This window comes from Ochotona princeps, chromosome 22 (assembly GCF_030435755.1).
Source record: "Ochotona princeps isolate mOchPri1 chromosome 22, mOchPri1.hap1, whole genome shotgun sequence".
NCBI classification, from domain to species: Eukaryota; Metazoa; Chordata; class Mammalia; order Lagomorpha; family Ochotonidae; genus Ochotona; species Ochotona princeps.
Genome location: NC_080853.1, coordinates 19,726,011 through 19,744,952, shown reverse-complemented (window position 1 = coordinate 19,744,952; position 18,942 = coordinate 19,726,011). Strand labels below are relative to the sequence as shown.

Here is an 18,942-nt window from a genome sequence, read left to right as displayed (position 1 = left end):
AGCCCAGGACCTTCACGAAGCACACCCACTTCAGCCCTGACCCACCTCAAGGGCAGGGTTAGCTAAGAAGGACACGGAGTTGGTGAGTGGGGACATGGTGATCGGGGCCCATTCTCCACCATGTTGAGATTCTAAGCCCAGCTACCACCTTTGTGGCCCTGTGAGGTAAGCACTTGCAATGTATATCTGAGTGTTCCAGCCCCGACTGCTCCATTCCTGACCCAACTCCCTGCTAACGCACCTGGGAAAGCAGCAAAGATTGACACACAGGGGAGGCCCAGCTGGGCTTTGGCCTGGCCCAGCCCTGGCTGTTGACGTCATTTGGGGAGTTTAACCAGCAGATGGAACATAACTGCTCTGTCCTTGACCCTGTCTTGTTTCTGTTCTTATCCTCTGCCTTTTGAATAGATCTTTGAAAGTGGGCAGGGCAAAGCCCCTCCCCCCCACCTGAGGTCAAGGACTCCAGTGCGAGTGCTGTTTCTTCCTCCGCCACCAGGTGGCAGGCTTGCCCTCTCAGTAGATCCTATCCCTGCCTTCATCATGGTGCTACACAGAAGGTCAGGCAGGGTGACAGGAGCCTTGGCCTCCTAAGCCCATCCCCAAGCCTGGGCCACTCCCCAGTGACTCCACCCGCAGCCCATCTCCCAAGTCTTGGCTTAGGTTCTGTCTCACAGGTTCCTTCACCCTGGGAGGACAGCCCCTGCAGTCCTCAGAGCCCTTGGTGTGACTGGATGTGGCATCATGGTGCAGTGAGGGGCTTGTTCAGAGTGGGAAACTGCGTGGCCCTGGCCGCACAGCAGGGCCGAGGCCTCCTGAGCCCAGCTCTGCACCTGAGCCACACGCCGCCTCTCCTTCCCACTTCCCATAGCCTCTGAAAGCAGTGAGCTGGCTGCCGCCCTCAAGGCAGGTGCCCACCCTCTGCCCCCGGGAAGCCCCATGTTTGTCCAGCCAGGCTTTGGAGAAGACCCTCCTTCAGGCTGAGCGGTGGGGGGGGCTGGATTCCAACCCCACCAGCTGGTGACCTTGGACTTTCCTTCCCTTTCTGAGCCCCAGGGTTTTCATCTGCAACATAGGGATGAAGAAACCTCCTTTTCAGAAATCATAGTTTTTTAAAGTTTGTATTATTTTTGCTTTTGTTATTTTCTGTGGGTTCTTTTTGTTTGTTTTGCTTTTTGTTTTTTAATGTTTATTTGGGAAACAGAGTGACAGATGAGAGATCATCCATCTCTTGGTTCCTTCCCTAGGTGGCCAGCCAGCCAGGGCTGGGCCAAGCAGAGCCAGGAGCCACAACCTCCAGGTGGGCTCCCGTGTGGGTGGCCACGAACTGAGCCCAGGGGCCACCTGTGCTGCCGCCGAGGGCACTAGCAGGGAGTCGGATGGGAAGAACTGGGGGGACTCAGATAATTCTGCAGGAATTCTGTCCCCCCATACCCCGCTTTGTGCCCCCACAGCTGCCAAACCTTCTTGCCCCTTCCTCTTCACTGCTTGACTTAAAAACTCGAATTGCTTATTTTAAGACTTCCCTGTTCTCTGTTACATTCACTTTGGGTTATCCCAAGCGGCATGCTTCACAGCCCACCCGTGGGAAGTGCCACAGAATGTTCTAAAGGTTGGGCCCGGGACCACCGAGGGGAAATGGCTTGGTTCTCTGGCCCAGGGCTGACTTTGGGTTAAGAATGAGGCCTCCTAACCTCACCTCACTCAATCTTAACCTTGCCACCGCCCAAGGAGGGAGCCATTTACCTCATGTCTCCCAAGCCGCCTCTTGAGTGCCTGGCAGGGCATGGAGCAAGGGGCATAGTTGACCACGGGCAGCGCGAGGCAGCCAGCAGGTGAGGGCTCTGGGTGGCAGTGCCTGTGCCCTGCTCTGTCACTGCAGAGGATGCCGGCGGCGAGAGGAGACTGCGAGGGACCCAAGCTGAGGCCACAGGACGGGAAGGAAACGAAGCGAAGAGGGGCAGGGAGACTGGCAGCAGGGGCTGCTGCAGCCAGTTGCAGGGCCAGGCACGGGGGGAGGGGAAAGGAGGCAGGGTGGGCTCCCGGAGCTGCCAGGTCCTGGGGGCACTGGGGCCTCCAGGGCAAGCAGCCGCAGGAAGTCGGGCTTTACCGGGCACAGAGTCTGGGGTCCAAGCCCCTGGTATGACCCAGCACAGCCCGTGTCCAGCCAGGTCACCTGTGTCATTGTCATAGCAGCATGTCCTGGGCACGCAGGCTTCCTGTCCTGATGCCCGGATGATTGAGAAGCTGCAGCCAGACTGCTAGGAGCCCTGGGTTCGCGCCCAGCTACTGACATGCTCTGTGACCCAGGGCTGATTGCTGAGAGATCTGGGGTGCCAGCAGGGTCCTGGCTCACATCATCTCACTGCCTCTGTCCTCTCCCAGCCTGCCCTGCTGTACCTGGTCCCTGCCTGCATCGGCTTTCCTGTCTTGGTGGCACTGGCCAAGGGAGAAGTGACAGAAATGTTCAGGTAAGGCAAGGCCTGGCTAGGGGACACCTGCAGGCTGCCTGCAGAGCCCGCCAGAGCATCTGCGGGTGCTCTAGGGAAACGCCATTCCGGCTTCCTCCAGCACCTGGGAGCCTGGGCAGTGGGTACCAGCGCAAGCCTCTCCCAGGATAGGAGTCCGGGGTGGGAAGCCCAGCCCCCGAACGACCACTGGGTGTTTCCCCACAGGCTGCCCCACTGTTGGGCCCTGCACTCCCTCGTCAGCCTCAGCCTTCCCCTGTGAGTGACAGAATGGGGCCGTGCAGTAGGGTGGTACGTCAGTGGCTGGGGAACCATCCCGGGCCCCCTCCCTCTCTACCTCAGTCTGTGTTCCTTGGGCACATCCCCCTTCCCCACAGCCATGGCCACACCAGCCACACCTTGTGCACAGCCCCACCTGCACCCGAAGGCCTGCGTGACTCGGGCAGGTGTCTGCTCCCTGGCGCCTGCAGCCCCGCCTGCCTGGGACCCAGAAATAGCTGCCAGCTGCGATTAAAGCTGCCCACTCGAGGGCCTTCCACCTAGCTCCACCTGCCTGCCTAGCCTCATACTGGCCCTCAAGCGCCTGCCAGGACCTCCTGTGCACCTGGCTGCCCGCAGGGCAACCCGTGACTCACCCTTCCCCCGTACCTGCCTCTACCCTCCCCAGCCTGCCTGGAATCCCAGCTCCCAGCCTGCCCGCCCATGGCTCGTGGCCTGGCAGAAGCCTGCAGGCTCCGAGAAGGGAGGGTGGGAGGTGAACTGGGGACAGACCCGAAGGTTTCGGAGCAGCAGTGGCCCCTGCCCCCTGCGCTGCTCTCTCCCCGGCTTAGCCAACCTCTGGCCCCTCCAGATGGGGGCCTCCACCATCCAATCTTGCTGTATCCTCAGGGGACACAGCCAGGGACTGGGGGGCGCCCCCTCTTCAGCTGCCTGCTGCCTGGCTTCCCGCAATGTCCTGCCCGTTCCCCTACCCACCTACTCACTTGCCACCCCCTGCCCAGAAGTTTCTTAGGTGAAAAAGCAAATGGTCTCTCTGTCTCTGTCCCTCTCTCTCCACTTTTTCTTCCAGTTTTCCTTTCTCACTGGCTCTCCCCTTTTGTTTGTAGCTTTATTTTGATCATGGAGTGACCTGTTAGGGGGCTGCTCGTGGCCCCACCACCACACAGGGGCATCTGGCCACGGCCCTTGAGACCCTCCAGTGGTGCATGGCGCCCAGCATCCTAGAGATGGGCGCATCCAGAGCCCCTCAACATGGCACAGCACATAATGTGGCATGCCCGCAGGGGGCGTCCACACCTCTCCACAGAGGGCACAGCTGAGGGCAGTGAGCCAGCGTTGCCCCCGCCCCTTGGACAGCCGACTCTCTCCTGTCAGGCCTCACCTCTCCATCTCCCTTGCCTGTCTCTGTCTCTGTCTCTCTTTCACACAGCTACGAGTCCTCGGCGGAAATCCTGCCTCACACTCCGAGGCTCACCCACTTCCCCACGGTCTCGGGCTCCCCAGCCAGCCTGGCTGACTCCATGCAGCAGAAGCGAGCCGGCCCCCGCCGCCGGCGCCCGCAGAATCCCAGCGCCATGTAATGCCCAGCGGGTGCCCACCTGCCCGCCCTTCCCACCTCCCCGAGGCCCAAGGTAGGGCAGATACCCCGGCTCCAGCGGATGAGGCAGGGAGCATTGCCCGGGGCAGGCGGCAGGAGGTAGCCCAGCCCTGACCGGCAGTTCTTGCACGGGGCCAGGAAGTAGGGATCCCCGCACCCAGTGTTCCTGCCAGGGCCCTGGGGCTCGCATGAGTGGCCCTGGGGAGCCAGCTGCTGACGACCTGCCCAGAGCCCTAGGCAGGTCACTTTCTTCTTCAGAGCCCTTCTTTCTTCATCCATGAGTGCACGGCCCTGCCTCGCTGAGTTGGTCTAGCTGGGTAATACACACTTGTCCTTGGCGTGAACCTAATTGCTCAATAAGGGAAGCCCGTAGTGAGAGCCGAGCCAGGGGCCTGTCTGCAGAGAAGGCCCCTTGTCAATGGCAATGTAGCCACAGCCTCACCCTGGCAACCCCTGTCATTCACTCACCTGTAGAAGTCATGGAACAAGTTGGTCACATGTGCCCAGGCCCATTCTCCACTACATTTGCCCCTGCTGCCTCTTGGCACCGCCTAGCACAGAGCTAGCAGGGCGTGCAGCAGGCCTGTGGCTGATGCCCTCAGTGCCTGGAGCGGGTAGAGAGGGGAGGAGACAACAGAGGCCCAGCCCTGTCCCACCCCTCAATGTGTCTCTTTGGTTTTGTTTTTCGGCCAGTTATGAGGAGTCGAGTCCTAAGGATCCCACAGCAGTGACAGAATCCAAAGAGGTGACAGAGGCGGCGGCAGCCAAGGGGCTGGAGAAGAAGGACAAGTAACCATCTCTGGGGGCTGCCCCTGGGTCCAGAGCAGACAGGCGGTGCATGGACCCAAAGGGCGTACATGGGCCGAGCCCACAGGAGGCCCTCAGGTGGGCAGGCGTCCCTCCAGCCAAGCCTCCAGGGCCTCGCCTTCCCTCCTAGCCTCCTCTGGCCTCCCTCTGTCCCCTTCCCCCCTTCCCCTATGGGCAAAGCTATCCCCAGCCTCCTCCCTTCCCAGAAGCCAAGTGGGAAAAGTGGGCATGATTTTTAGACTTTTGTATTGTGGACTGACTTTGCCTCACATTAAAAACTCATCCGTGGCTGGTGGGCTGTGCTCCTAGAAGGTTCCCTGCTGAAGGCCCACAAGCTGGCTCAGCATCCCAGAATGCTTCCTCTCACCCTCAGTCAGGCAGAGAGGGGGTGGAGCACATGGTGGGTCTGCCCCCCACGCACCCACCTTGGTGAGTGATGTGCCGAGGGGCAGGAGCCCTAACCGATGCCTACTGGCTTCACCTGGAGAGGATCTGCCATCGCATCCATTCTGCCTGTTCCAGCAGGGCCAGGGCCCCTAGAGGGGCAGGGCTGAGGGGAAGAACTAGGCCCATGGATTTGCAACAGCCACTCAGGCCCAAGAGCTATGGAGCTCAATGCCACAGTTTCCCTCTCCCATGGCGAGCAGTGGGCAGAACCCACATCCCCCTGCCCCATGTGGGGAGCCCAAGTTGGGGTGACCACTGGCTTGCGATCTCCCCATTTCACAGCTTGATATTCTGAGTATGCTGAGAAAGCCCCACTGGGACCAACACGGCCCAAACATCTGTGTCCCCATCAGCTCTCACACTCCTGGGTTGTGGGTGCTGTCATTAGCCCCATTGTACAGGTAAGGGCACTGAGGCACCCGCTGCGGTTGTGGACTTAACCTCAAGCAATCAGAGCTGAATTCCAAGTTTCTAAGGACCATTCAGATCCTCTGCAGAACCCTGGGACTCGGACACTGTGCCTGGTGGGCTGGGCACCTCTGGGCCAGAACCCCCAGAAGGGAAGGGAAGTGGAGGAAATGTGAAAAGAACCCCGTTTCACAGGCTTCTCAGATCTCCGCCCACTCCAGCCACCTCCACGGGGAGGGCCTGTGGTGCTGGAACTAAGCCCCTGTGAGGACAGCAGAGCCGGCGTGCAGCCCAGGCGCACAGTGCCTGGCTCTGTGGCCCAGGGCCCACAAAGGCCTCATTGAGTCACCACCGGCCCCCGGCAGAGGCTGAGGTGGCAGTGGCGCCGGGCGCCTGCCACCTAATGGCTATCCTGGCGAGGCCAGATGTTCCCCAGACCTCGGCGGCAGCGCCGAGCAGGGCCCGCCCGGCCAGCCGGCACCACGGAGGCCACTCATTCCAATTAACCCGCTTCAGCTGAGCAAACAGCGGGCAGCGGGGCCTGGCCCGGGCGGCAGGCCCGGCCGGCAGAGCCTGTGAGTCTAGACTCCAGATGTGAACTGCCACCACTAGAGTCCCATGGAAAGATGGCATCCAGCCGGACACGGACTGGGCCCCCACACTGGGCGTCAGCAGTAGGCAGGCGGGTGGACAGGGCCCTGGCTGGGGTGTGGAGTCTTAGGAAAAACTCTGGGAGTTGCTGGGGCTCTGCCTCAGTCTCCCCTGACTAAAGAAAGAGGAATCAGCCCAGGAACCCCAAGGACACTCCTTGCAGTGGAACATGCTAATGTCACAAGTGACTAAGCATGTTTGATCATGAGCCCTGTGAGGAGGGGGACTGTAACGTTTTGATCAGAAAAGGAATCTGAGGCAGAAACATTTAGTAAGTACACAGATGGGGGTGTAAGGTGCACATTGGGACTTCCTGATTCCTTCCTTGATCCTTGGATTTCTGGTGCCCCATCTTGAGGGTGGGACACCGCCTTCCAGGAGGAGGAGCAAAGGGGTGATTGCCTTGGCTCCTCCAGGGAGCAGCTACAGCACCAGGCGTAAGTCACACGGGTCCAGGCCTGCGGCACGCCCACACACCCCAAACTGACATTCTGGGGACAGATGTGGCTGAGCTAGAGTGGGTTAGGAGATGAGGTGTCTCCTGGTCACCACCATGCAGTCCTAGCTGGAGTCCCTGACAACCCAGGAGGTCGCAGTTCAGGGCTCCTTGCACAAATGTTAAAACTGAGTCCTCCCCACCGCCAAAAAAAGAAAAGAAAAAAACAAGGCTTGAGCCCGGAGTCCGAGAGTCACCGTATGGCTGTAAGGCCATGGCCGCTCGCCCCGGCTCCCCTGGGCCCTCCTCCCTTCCAGGCCAGGTCGCGGAAGGGGAAGGCTGCGTCCTGCGGGTAGGTGGGGGGGCGGGGGGTGTTCAGGAAGGGCTCAGCGAGCCGGAAGGAAAGCACCCCCCACCCTCCCTACCCGCACCACGGCCACACCTGGGCTCCCGGGCTGGCAGCAGGGGACCCTGCCCGCGCCTGGCTCCAGTGAGTCTGGGACGCCTCCCCGCGCCACCCCGTGGGGGCCGCCAGATGGGCCACCCGCCCGCCCGCCCAGTGACTGGAGCAGGAAGCAGCCGAAGGAGCTGCCAGGAATGGGGGCGCGGCCTGCAGCCACGCCCCGCCGCGGGAGGAACGCAGGGGAGCAGAACTGGTGCCAGCCGCCCAAGCCCTCCTCGGGGCACGTTCGAATCTAGGCTCACCTCCGAGGTAACGGGCGTCCCACAGGGAAGAGGTGGTCGGCTATCCCAGCCTCTCAAGCTGCCTACTTGTGAAATGGGGCTGCACAGCTAGCTCGTCTCACCTGGAGAAGGGGTGAACAGTTGCACCTGTCCTGCCTCCCGCACACCTGTGTTGCGTGAGCTGGTGAACAAGTGAACAGGCCTGGCATGAGCAGACACAGCCCTGGGGTCTCATCACGCTGCTTCCTGCTGAGCGGCGTTTTGCTCTCATCTAATGCAGAATGGGGAGGATTCCGTGGGGGTAATCCACGGAGGGCACATGTCAAGTGTCCCCAAGAGGTGTTTTGTGGAAGAGGCTCTGAGATGTGAAAAATAGCCAGACACATGTGGAGGCAAGGTACACACTAGAAACTGGTGGCTTGTGAAGCCATCTTTGCTGTATGTGTAGACTATAAAACAGCACTTCTGGGGACTAAAGTCCTCGCCTTGCAGGGTCTGGGATCTCATGTGGATGCCACTTGGAGCCTGGGAAAGCAGTCCAGGACAAGCCAAAGCCTTGGGACCCTGTACCTGCGTGGGAGACCTGGAAGAAGCTCCTGGCTCCTGGCTTCAGATCAGCTCCAGTTGTTGCAGCCACTTGGGGAATGAACAGAGATCTTTGTGTTTCTCCTCCTGTCTGTATATCTCACTTTCCAAAAATAATAATAATCATTCCATCCAGCTCTCTCAAGTGGGTACTTGGGCTGTCACCTGCTGCCTGCCCAGCCCATGACCAGGAAGCTGGTTTTGAAGGAGAGCTTGGACCTGAACCAGGCACAGGCAGTCCCACATAGGGTACTGGGGTTCCAAGTAGCCTCATTCCCCACCACAAAGCACCTCCTCCCAACAAAGGGTTGCAATTCTGGCTGCCATTGTATTGGTGATACCTGAGTTTTCCCCATCTGTGAAATGGGATATGTAGTGACTGGGCATTCTCTCTCACCTACTTGCCTTCTTCCCAAACGCCAGCCAGTCCTGTCTCCTCTGGCCAAGTTACCATCACTTTAAAGCCTCAGATTGATTCCCAGTTCCCTCGGCAGCTATGTCCCTGGAATGCAGCTTGCAGGCCTGGAGGAACCAGGAATGGCCCAAGGTAGTTGAGGCGCCCGTCTGTACCACGCAGGCAGGCACTTCTATGTCCACACCCCAGAGGGCCGCACAATCAGTGGGAAAGCTGCAACTGAGAAAGGAAAAGAAAGAAAGAAAGGGTTTTTTCTTACTCGAAACCTGTTGCTTTGTTTCCAGTCTGTATCTGGGGAAGCCCCACAGGATGGAAATGTCCTACAAGAGATGAAACAAAAGGGAAAGTCCCATTATCTGGGGGTGTGTGTATGAAGTGGGTCTCTCTCCACCGGACCCCATTCCCAGCCGCTGTGTGGTCCGGGTCCAAGAACGCCAAGCCCCCGCCCCCCAACCCACGCCCACCCACCTCCAGCCCTCTGCCAGTTCCCAGGATTCACATGGTAATGAGGGCATCCATCTTTGCACAGACACACACTGGGCCCTCCCGGCCCGCCAGCCATACACAATGGCCCCAACACTCGGCCCCACCACCTGTTGGATTTTCCCAGGGAAGGGAGAGGAGGGGTAGAGTGGTGGAGGGGACCCCTTTCCTCCCAGCCCCAGCCCTGTGAGCATACTGCTCCTGGGAGCCAGACAGCCATGGTGTAGCCAGCAGCTCCCCAGTTTATCTGGCTCAGCACCCAGGTTTTCGAGTCACTGGGACCACCGAGGGATGCTGCAGCTCTTAGCAACCTGGAGGCCCTGCTTTCCATCACCTCCCAGCTAAAATCCCAGGAAGCAGGGGGTGGTGGTCCCAAGTGCTTTAGGCCCCTGCCACTTATATAGGAGACCTGGCTGGAGTTCCTGGCTCCTGGCTTCAACTTGGCTCAGCCCAAGCTGCTGTGAGCCAGCAGGTGAGAAAACAACAGAAAATCTCTTGTGTGTCTCTCTGTTTTTTGAGTTGATGAAAATAAATTTTTAAAAGAAATGACAGTGTCCGCCGTGGTAGTGTAGCAGCTAAAGTTTTCGCCTTGAACATGCCAGGATCCCATTTGGGCACTGGTTCTAATCCCAGCAGCCCCACTTCCCATCCAGTTCCCAGCCTGTGGCCTGGGAAATCAGTCGAGGATGAGTCCAAAGCTTTGGGACCCTGCATCCACGAGGGAGACCCAGAAGAGACTCCGGGATCCTGGCTTCAGATTGGCATAGCTCCAGCCCTTATACCCGTTTGGGGAATGAATCATCAGATAGAGGATCTTCCTCTCTGTCTGTCCTCCTTTCTGTATATCTGACTTTGCAATAAAATAAATCTTTAAAAAGAAAAGAAATAACAGGGCCCGGCGGCGTGGCCTAGCGGCTAAAGTCCTCGCCTTGAACACCCCGGGATCCCATATGGGCATCGATTTGTGTCCCAGCAGCTCCACTTCCCATCCAGCTCCCTGCTTATGGCCTGGGAAAGCAGTCGAGGATGGCCCAAAGCTTTGGAACCCTGCACCCGCGTGGGAGACCCGGAAGAGGTTCCTGGTTCCTGGCATCGGATCGGCGCGCACCAGCCCGTTGCGGCTCACTTGGGGAGTGAATCATCGGATAGAAGATCTTCCTCTCTGTCTCTCCTCCTCTATATATATCCGGCTTTCCAATAATAATAAATCTTTAAAAAAAAAATAATAACAAAGACAAGGTTACAGAGGTTACAGGTTGTTATGAAAAAAGGGAAAATCCACCTTAACTCTGAGCATCCCAGGCCAGTTCCAGAGGGAAACATTGCCAGTTTTCATGGATCCCTGTGAGTATAAAAAATAGCTTTGGGGGTTGGATGGGGAGGTAAAGGTGGTACAATAGCTCAACTGGTGAATCTTCCACTTTCAAGCACTGGCAATCCTATATGGGCGCAGGTTCATGTCCCAGCTGCTCCATTTCCCACCCAGCTCCCTGTTTCTTATGACCTAGGAATGCAGTGGAGGATGGTTCTAAGCCCTGGGACCCTGCACCTACATGGAAGGCCCAGCAGAAATTCCTGACTCTAGGCTCCAGGACACCTCAGCTCCCATGATTGCAGTTATTTGGGGAGTAAACCAGCAAATGGAAGATCTTTCTCCTTTTCTCTGTAAATCTGTCTTTTCAATAGAAATAAGTTTAAAAATTAAAAAAATATACATTCTAGAAAAACCTCAAAGCTCCATGCTGTGTGAAAACATCAATCATGAAAGATCACAGAGGAAATATTTACAATGAACTGATCTATGGAGAAGGAAAAAAAATGCATGGGGACACAACAGGTTATTTCTGTAGGTATAGGGGCTAGAGGGTGCCAGAATGTTCTCCAGTGAGCTGCGGTGACTGCATTCACAACACTGGACATCCCGACAATCCTGGGGTATACAGTTGGTTGGGTAGAGCGGGGCTGTGTGAATCAAGCCTGCCCAGCCGTTCTCGCCCTCTCCCTGGGTCCGCGTGAACTGTTCCTGCCAGCTGAGTCTCCTGCTCTCAGGTGCCCTTCCAAGCACGTGGGCTCAGAGTGGGACAAGACGCCCGGTGGGCCCTCCACCTTTCCCGGAGCCACTGTGGCATGTGCGTTTAATCCCCTCTCCCCTCTCCAAGAGGCCCTTCCCGTTCCCAGGACCACAGCCATGGCACAGCAGCACTTGCCTTCGCCCTCCTTGGGAGTCGTTTCCTTGTCAGACACAAACAAATTCACAACCATCTTCGATCCTTCTCTAATTTATGGATTTAAGAAGCAAACAGATAGGCAGACACGAGCAGAAATAGAACTCTGATCAGCTGCTTTGGGCCCTAGACGGCCCATGACAGCTGGAGCTGGGCAGACCAAAGCCTGGAGCTAAGGCCTGATTCCCTCGGCAGCTGGAAGCTGCTCACCACAGCCATCCCCGGGGAGCTGGGAACGGGACCCAGACACTCCACTGTGGAACGTGGATATGGGTACTTTCCTTCTTTCTCTTTCTTTCTTTCTTTTTTTTTTTTTTTTTAAGATTTATTTATTTATTTATTTGGAAAGGCAGATTTGGAGAGACAGAAAGATCTTCCATCTGTTCACTCCTCATTTGGCCGAAACAGCCGGAGCGAGCTGATCCAAAGCCAGGAGCCAGGAGGTCTTCCGGGTCTCCCATGCAGATGCAGGATCCCAAGGCTCTGGGCCGTCCTTGACTGCTTTCCCAGGCCACAAGCAGGGAGCTGGATGGGAAGTGGAGCAACTGGGACACAAACCGATGCCCATATGGGACACCAGTGCTTGAAGGTAGAGGATTAACCAGTTGAGCAATCATGTCAGCCCCTTAAAGTAATTTAAAATAACAGTAGCATTCTCCTCCTGGTTGTCACCTAGTCCCCTGGTGAGCGACGTGTGGGAGCTTTCCCGTTGGCTGCCCTTCCCATCCATACATCATTTCACATGTTGGAGCACGTCCTTAGGATACATTCCTGAAACAGGAAGTGCTGCCTCATGGTTTCCCAGGGCCACATGGAATTCCGCAGTTTATTTAGTCATCCTCCTTGAAATGGAGAGTTAGATCAGTTCCCACTGGCTGCTCCTAGGAGCACAGCCGCAGGGGGCTCCGCGGCCCACCCTCTTGACCCCGCCAACCCCTCCAGGAGTGTCAGAGCTGCAGATTTCGTGCCCCAAAAAAACACACAGCAAAGGCACAGTCTTGAGCCCCGTCCAGGAGCCCTTCAAAGCCCTGATCAGCACCAACTGCTATTTCTGTGGAATGGAGAAACACAAGGTGCCGCAGGCTGGGCCACATGTGTGCACGCGGCAGGCAGAGCCACTGAGACCCTCCCTGCTCCAACCCTCCAGTGTTTCATGCTAGCCAGCCACAGACAGAGTCCTCTCTGGGAACTCCCTGGGGTTACAGGATCCACCTCAGCCTGCCCCCAGCAGGCTGGGGCCAGTCACACTGGCCTCAGCACCCAGCTGGGCACGCCTTTGCCTCTGGACTTGGCCCTGCCTGGGACTCGCACCTGCACCTGCAATGCTCTGTTTTTGTTGTTTTTTTTTTTTTTTTTTTTTTAAATCCTCTCTCAATAACCAAGGGCAGCACAAAACTATCCTTTTTTCTTCCTTCCTTCCTTCCTTCATTTATTTACTTATTTATTTATTCTTTCTTTCTCTTTCCTCCCTCCCTTCCTTTCTTTTTCTTTTTTCTCTTTCAAATGGAAACTGATTTATTTGAAAGGGAGAGTTCCAGAGAGAAAAAGAGAGAAAGCGATCTTCCCTCTGTTGATTCACCCCCGACCCCCGAGATGGCCAAGGAGACCCACGACCTCCATCCTGGCTTCCCCAGTGATGGCAGGGACATGCACTTGGGCCACCTTCTGCTGATTTCCCGCGTTAGCATGGAGCTGGATAGGAATGGGAAGTCCAGCCAGGTCAGTAGAGTACGGAGCACACAGTAAGTTGAGGATGTGTGATGCAGGCTGGGGAGCCTCTGCCGGGCACCCGCTGTGACCTTGGGCGAGTCATTCAGGCCCTCAGCCCGTCACAGTCCCTGAACTGCACCTCTGCAGGGTGGCTGTGAGAACCGAGCAAGGTCACGGTTGACAGCCTCAGCTAAGGGCTTAGCCAACATGTGCCGGCAGACAGGTGCGCCTTGACACCTGCGCCTGCAGGACATGAGGGGGCGGGGCGGGCAGGCCCGTGGGGCGCTCAGACCGGATTCCTGAGGTGTGTTCTAGAACTTTCCAGCAACAGGGCGGCCAGGCCGCTGCGGCGGGGGCGGCTGGAGGTGAAAAGCTTCTACACCTGCCCTTGGTTCCCGGCTTCCAAGTCGCCTGCAGCGGCCACAGGCGGAGGACGGAGGGAAGCCGGCCGGATTTTCCCAGGCCCCACCTCCCGCGAACATCTGGCCGCAAACATCTGCCCTGGCCTTTGTCGCGCGGCCGAGGGCCGGCCTCGCACCCATCTGCCGCCGCCCGCGGGCCCGCCCATCTGCGCGCCCTCGCCCCCGGCCGCCCAGCCCGGTTCCCACGGGCCGAGCGCGGGAAGGCCGAGCGGCCCATCTGCTGCGGGCGGTTGCCAGGGGGCGGCGGGAGCTAGGAGAAGTGGGTTCCCAGCCCAGGAATGCCTTTCAGGCGGAGGATGGGGGGACGCGCCCCAAACAAACCCGATTCGGCCCAAAATCCCGGGCCAGGGCTGCTGGGACAGAACTCCCCAGGATATTGGGTGTCAGCCTGCCCGCTGCCAGCTCCCCTCGGCTCCCTTCCATGGAGAACTCTCAGGGCTGCATCTTGAATCCCCTGACTGGCCCGGAAGGCCTTCACACAATGATTTAATCTCACCTTTTTTTCTTTTTTAAAGATACATGTGTTTATATTGGAAAGTCAGATGTACAGAGAGAAGAAGAGACAGAGAGGAAAGATCTTGCATCCACTGATTTACTCCCCAAGTGGCTGCAATGGCCAGAGCTGAGCTGAGCTTAAGCCAGGAGCCAGGAACTTCTTTTGGGTCTCCCACACAGCTGCAAGGTCCCAAGGCTTTGGGCCGTCCTCCACTGCTTTCCCAGGCCACAAGTAGGGAGCTGGATGGGAAGTGGAGCAGCCAGCATTAGACCCCGTGCCTATGTGGGATACCAGCACGTACAAGGTGAGGACTTAGCTACTGGGCTACCACCCTGGGACCCCTGCATAGCTTTTGATTATATCACTATACCCTTTTACTATAACTAGTACCCCAACACTATCAGCACCCCACTACTGTCACTAGTAGCCCATTACTAGTACCCTAGTACTGCCCTTAGCACCCCATTATTATAACTATAACTCCATGACTCTCACTGTTACCCAAGTATTGTCACTAGCACCCACTACTATAACTAGTACCCCATTATTACCACTAGTACCCCATCCCATCACCAGTACTCCAATACTGCTCCTAGCACCTCGTTACTATAACTAGTACTCTATGACTGTCATCGGTGCCCCCTTTTCACCAGGAGCTCCATCCAGGCCATGTGGCTTGCTGGACTTGCTTCTGCCGTTAGAGAACTCAGTTGTACAGAGTTCTCCATGCCTTCCATGGCACCCCCTCCCCCTCCTCCAATACCACTGTGGCCCACAGACTGTTTTGTGGGGCCAGGTCTCCTGACACCCCAACTACATATACATGGGTCAGCACTGTGTGTGTGGTTATGCAGGGTGTTCTCCAAGCAGCCTCCTGTCTGCGTGTGTCCCACAGAAGGCCCACAGGCCTGCCCCCTGTCTGTTCAGGGTTTCATACCACACCCTGGCCACTGCCCTCCCTACAGGAGCAGGTCGTGTTGCACTGGGTAGGACGGGGGATTTGAGATGGATTCCTGAGGGTTCTGCCCTGCCAGCACCCGCTGTGTCTTGGGCTGGGTCCGTGGGCGTAAGCTGCCAGGTCATAGGGGGTTCATGCGTTCACTTTTACTGGATGTTGCCACATGGAGCTCCTAAGTGATCATACCAGTTCGCACACCCACCAACAGTGGATGCGAGCTTGCATTTTCCCACATCCTCATCGACATTTTACGTCATTAGACTTCAGCCATTGGCAGCATGACGATCCTGCAAATGCCCCAGGTGCGTAGACACTGGAGGCCACCCTGCATCAGCCTCACCCTTCCTCCTGTTGGAAGGTCTCCTGGACTTCCCTGGGCTAACCGGCAGGCTCTCCCAGGGACGTGTTTCCCACAGCCGCTGGTGCTTGCCCATCACAGCACTGGGCATTCAGGGAGGTGGGAGATGAGTGCCTCCTTGGAGTCAGGGCCCACTTCATGCTCCTGCACTAAGGGGTACCCCCTGAGGTGGCAGCAGCACCTGTTGATATGCGGCATTTCTGTGTTCCCAGCACATGGTTACCACAGCCAGAAGCTGAGCACCCAGCAGGCACAGTTGAGCCCCATGTAGGGACTCCCAGCAGGGAGCAATTCTCACAAGTACATACTGCCTGCTTTTACAATGGCTGCCAGTGCGTGACGTCCCTGGGCCTACACCCCGTGGTTGGACCAGGGTGACCTCCAGGTGAGGTAGAACATCTGTGTGTCCAGGGCTGACACTGAGGGTACCTGCTTCAAGCTCCCTGAGTGGCTTCCTTCCGTGAAGGTACCCAGGCTAGGGAGAAGATGGAGTTGTTTCAAAGGAGTGAAGGTAGGCTTTGAACCCAGGACTCTGGCTGCCTGTCAGGCCTCAATGTGCTGTGCCCAGGCCCACTTCCCTGACCAGCTGTGTCTGGAAGGCTATAGCTCTCAGCCAGCATGCCCCCACCCCCGCCCCCTAGCTTGGTGCCTCTGTCAAGTGATCACAGTCACCATTTTGTGAAGGAAAACTCAGCAAGAGACGGTCCTGGGTCCTTACATGTGGGGAGGCCAGCTCTGCTGGGGCCCCGAGGCCAGGGAGCCACTGTAGGTGCCACCCCACTGTCCCTGGGGAAGGCAGGGAGCTGGGTGGGGTCCTTGAGAGACTCTGCTGGTTCCTGGGTTCCAGGGCCCTAGGGCGGGGAGCAGGGGTGAGGCATGGACCAGGGAGGCAGGTGAGTCAAAGCAAGGCAGGGCTGAATGCCTCTGAGGGGCCTGTCCCTGACTCCGCTCAGGGCAGGGGGCCAGCGGGGAAGCCACCGGGCCCTCCCTTCCTTCCCCCCACACCTCTTGCCCAGTCTCCCTCACACCACCTCCCTCCCTGCTATCCCCAGTCTAAGTTGTCAGGCTCTTTCCTTAAAGCTGTGGTGGTTGGCCTGAGGCCCCACCCAGCCGGTAGCATCAGCTCCTGTGGCTGCCAGGGTCAGGAGCCGCTCCCACACCTCCAGCCTGGCCTGTGTTCGTGGGCGTGAAGATGACTGGGATCCGGACAGGTGTGACTGAGTGTCTGCAGGGCTGTGTGTGTGTGTGCGTGTGTGTGCGCGCACGTGTGTGTGTGTTGGGGGTAACAGGTTGGTTTATACCTCCAAATCCCCAAAGCACATGGGGGTGGTGGGCAGCAGGGTGGGTGGGTGCGTGGGGACTGGGAGATGTTGCATACTTCACCAGGTGGTTATCTAAGGCTGTGGGCGTGCGTGGCAGCATCGTGGCATTGCCGCTGCTGTGGGTGAGTGTTCGGATGTCAGCGTGTGTGGCGTCTGGGGTGTTGAGGTGCAGGGTGCACCATCTATGTATATGTTACTGTTGTTGGAGGATTGTTGGGGTGTATTCCCTGCGTGTGTTCTCTCTGGTGTGACATGGGTGGCCTCTCATGGTGGATGTTGGCTGTGCAGTGTCATGTCTGGGTCATGTGTGTGGAGGTTGGTGGATACAATGTAGAGGATGATGAATTTTGTGTTGGATATTCAGGCAGACTGCTCTGCAAGGTGTGTGTGTATGTGCTGATGGTCGTGGCACCTGCACACACAAGTATTGGTGTCCATGGTACTTGTACATGCATGTGCTGTGTTGGTGTGCACTCTAGGCCTGCCCTGTGGCAGCGTGCTCCCTGCTGGTCTGGCCAGGGGGCTCCCCAGGCCTGGACCCTGCCCCTCCCTCTTGCCCTGTGTGCACAGGAAGGCCCCACCCCCTGCATCTGCAGCTCCCCCCTCCCCCAGGGCGGGGTGCAGACTGGCCGGCTCCAGCCTCCCGCCCATTGTTCTGGGGCCTCTGGAAAACAGGATGGGAGGCACAAGGTGGACCTGGGCCTGTACTCCGACACTCCCTAAAATAATGACCCAGGAGCCCAGCTCACGATTCTTGGAACGAGAGGCCGGCCATGGACCCCATTCTGCAGACGGGGAAGCTGAGACCCAGAACAGGAAAATGGGCTTGGCAGGGAGTTCGCAGTCTGCACCCCTCATGGGCCCCTCCACAGCCTCCCTGCTTAAGTCAAGGGACGGGAAGAGACGACCTTGGACGGTCACGTGCAACTGTTGACTCAGAGGCGCAATGGCAGCGGAGGGCTTTCGTGCCCTAAGTACTTAAACACCCCGCTGTGCCTTGCTGTGTGACCTTGAGCCAGTCCCTTGCTTCCTCTGGCCGCGGATGCGCAAAAGGAGCCCCCAGGTTTCCTTCTTTCCTGGCGCTGAGGGCCTGAGGGAAGGAAGCAGGGAGGAGGGCAGAAGGAACTCCACACCGGGAAGCAAAGGTCGTGGCCCGGGAAAGGAATCCGCAGCATAATCAAGACCAGGGCAGGGGGCGAGCGAGGAGCCAAGGCAGGGCTGCGGCCGCTTCGAAGCAAGAGGAGGAGGATGGCAAGTCTGGACCGTGAGAGCCCGGGGACAGCCAGGGCCAGGAGGCTGGTGCTGCGGGCACTGCGGGCGGGCAGCGCTGGGCTGGGGCCACAGGCCAGGGGAGTAGTCTGGAGCGCCTCCGTGGGGCGACCGGCTGAGTTGGCTGAGCTGAGGGTCCTGGAAACGGGGAGGTCTGAGCTCTCCGGTTACAGGGATGGGGGCGGGGACAGCCGGAGCCAAAGGTCTCTCCCCCGCAGCTCGGGCAGCCCCAGCCCAGAGGCGCCGGCCTGGCGGCTGGAAGACTGCTCTGTGGGCACATCTGGGGAGCAGCTGCCGGGCCAGGGCCAGAGCGGGTCACGTGGCGCGAGGCAGGCCCGCCCCGGAGCCGGCAAGGCCTAGATTCCCAGGAGGAGCCAGTGGGAAAATCAACGCTGGACGCTGGACGTGAACGTTGCTGTCAACCAGGGTGCCCTGGGCTGGAGGCGGTGTGGACGCGCGTGCGCACGAGCCCTGCCTAGCTCACCACGCAGTCTCTGCCTCCGACGAAGGGTTCAGGGGCAGCAACCTTCCGCAGGGCCGCACGTAAAGCAGCTCTTCCTGGATGTTAGCACCCCAATCATAAAGGACAGATGCCCGCTGCACGTTGCCCAAAGGCTGCTTACTTAAGCAGGAACACCCCCCACTCCAGCACCTGCTAGGTGCCAGGCAGCACAGCAAGATCCCAGCATGGGACACTGCTCTCCGTGCTCCCCGCCCTCCTGAGCTTGGGGAAGGCCTTGGATCCATGCCTGCCAAGTGAGTGAGCACTGAGTCAATGGGAGACAACAATGGAGAGCCCAAGGGGTGGGGGACATCTTTGTGAAATGGCGCTTCCACCCTGGCAGGTGCCATCCTCAGCTCCTGCTGTGGCAAATTCCATGCTCACAAGCATTCACTGAGCCCCAGCTTACACACTGGCAAGCTGTGGTGCACCTGTCATGATGGGGTTTGAAACAGCCAAAAGCTGGTCCCTTTTCCTCTCTGGGCCCCAGTTTTCCCATCTGTAAAATGGGAAGGTAGTAGGCAAGCACAGCTGCTACAAACCCCAGAGCATTGTGACTCACAAGAAGGGCTTTCTGAGAGACTGGGTGCATGTGCCCAGGTCACACTGAGAGGACCCTCCTCACTTGCAGGCCAGATGAAGAGGCCCTGGGTAGGCAGGCCTGGGAGCAGAGAGCATGCTGAGCTGCAAGCCTGGGGAGAG

The 18,942-nt window shown here is 58.2% G+C and overlaps 1 protein-coding gene across 4 annotated transcripts in view; it reads left to right on the top strand.

The window, feature by feature from the left end:
• Positions 1 to 4,856, top strand: part of HM13 (histocompatibility minor 13) — a 33,561-nt gene extending 28,705 nt beyond the window's left edge. The window contains exons 12-14 of one of the 4 annotated variants that reach the window (XR_009247428.1): positions 2,341 to 2,468; positions 3,895 to 4,096; positions 4,756 to 4,856. Coding sequence is in view for 3 of the 4 variants with exons in the window: in XM_058679381.1 (XP_058535364.1) it covers positions 2,383 to 2,468; positions 3,895 to 4,041; positions 4,756 to 4,855 (333 nt within the window). In the remaining variant the exon portion in view is untranslated. Of the gene's footprint in view, positions 1 to 2,340; positions 2,469 to 3,894 lie in introns of all 4 variants that reach the window. The other 3 variants (XM_058679381.1, XM_058679382.1, XM_058679380.1) reach the window with 3 other exon arrangements.
• Positions 4,857 to 18,942: the final 14,086 nt, after the last annotated feature.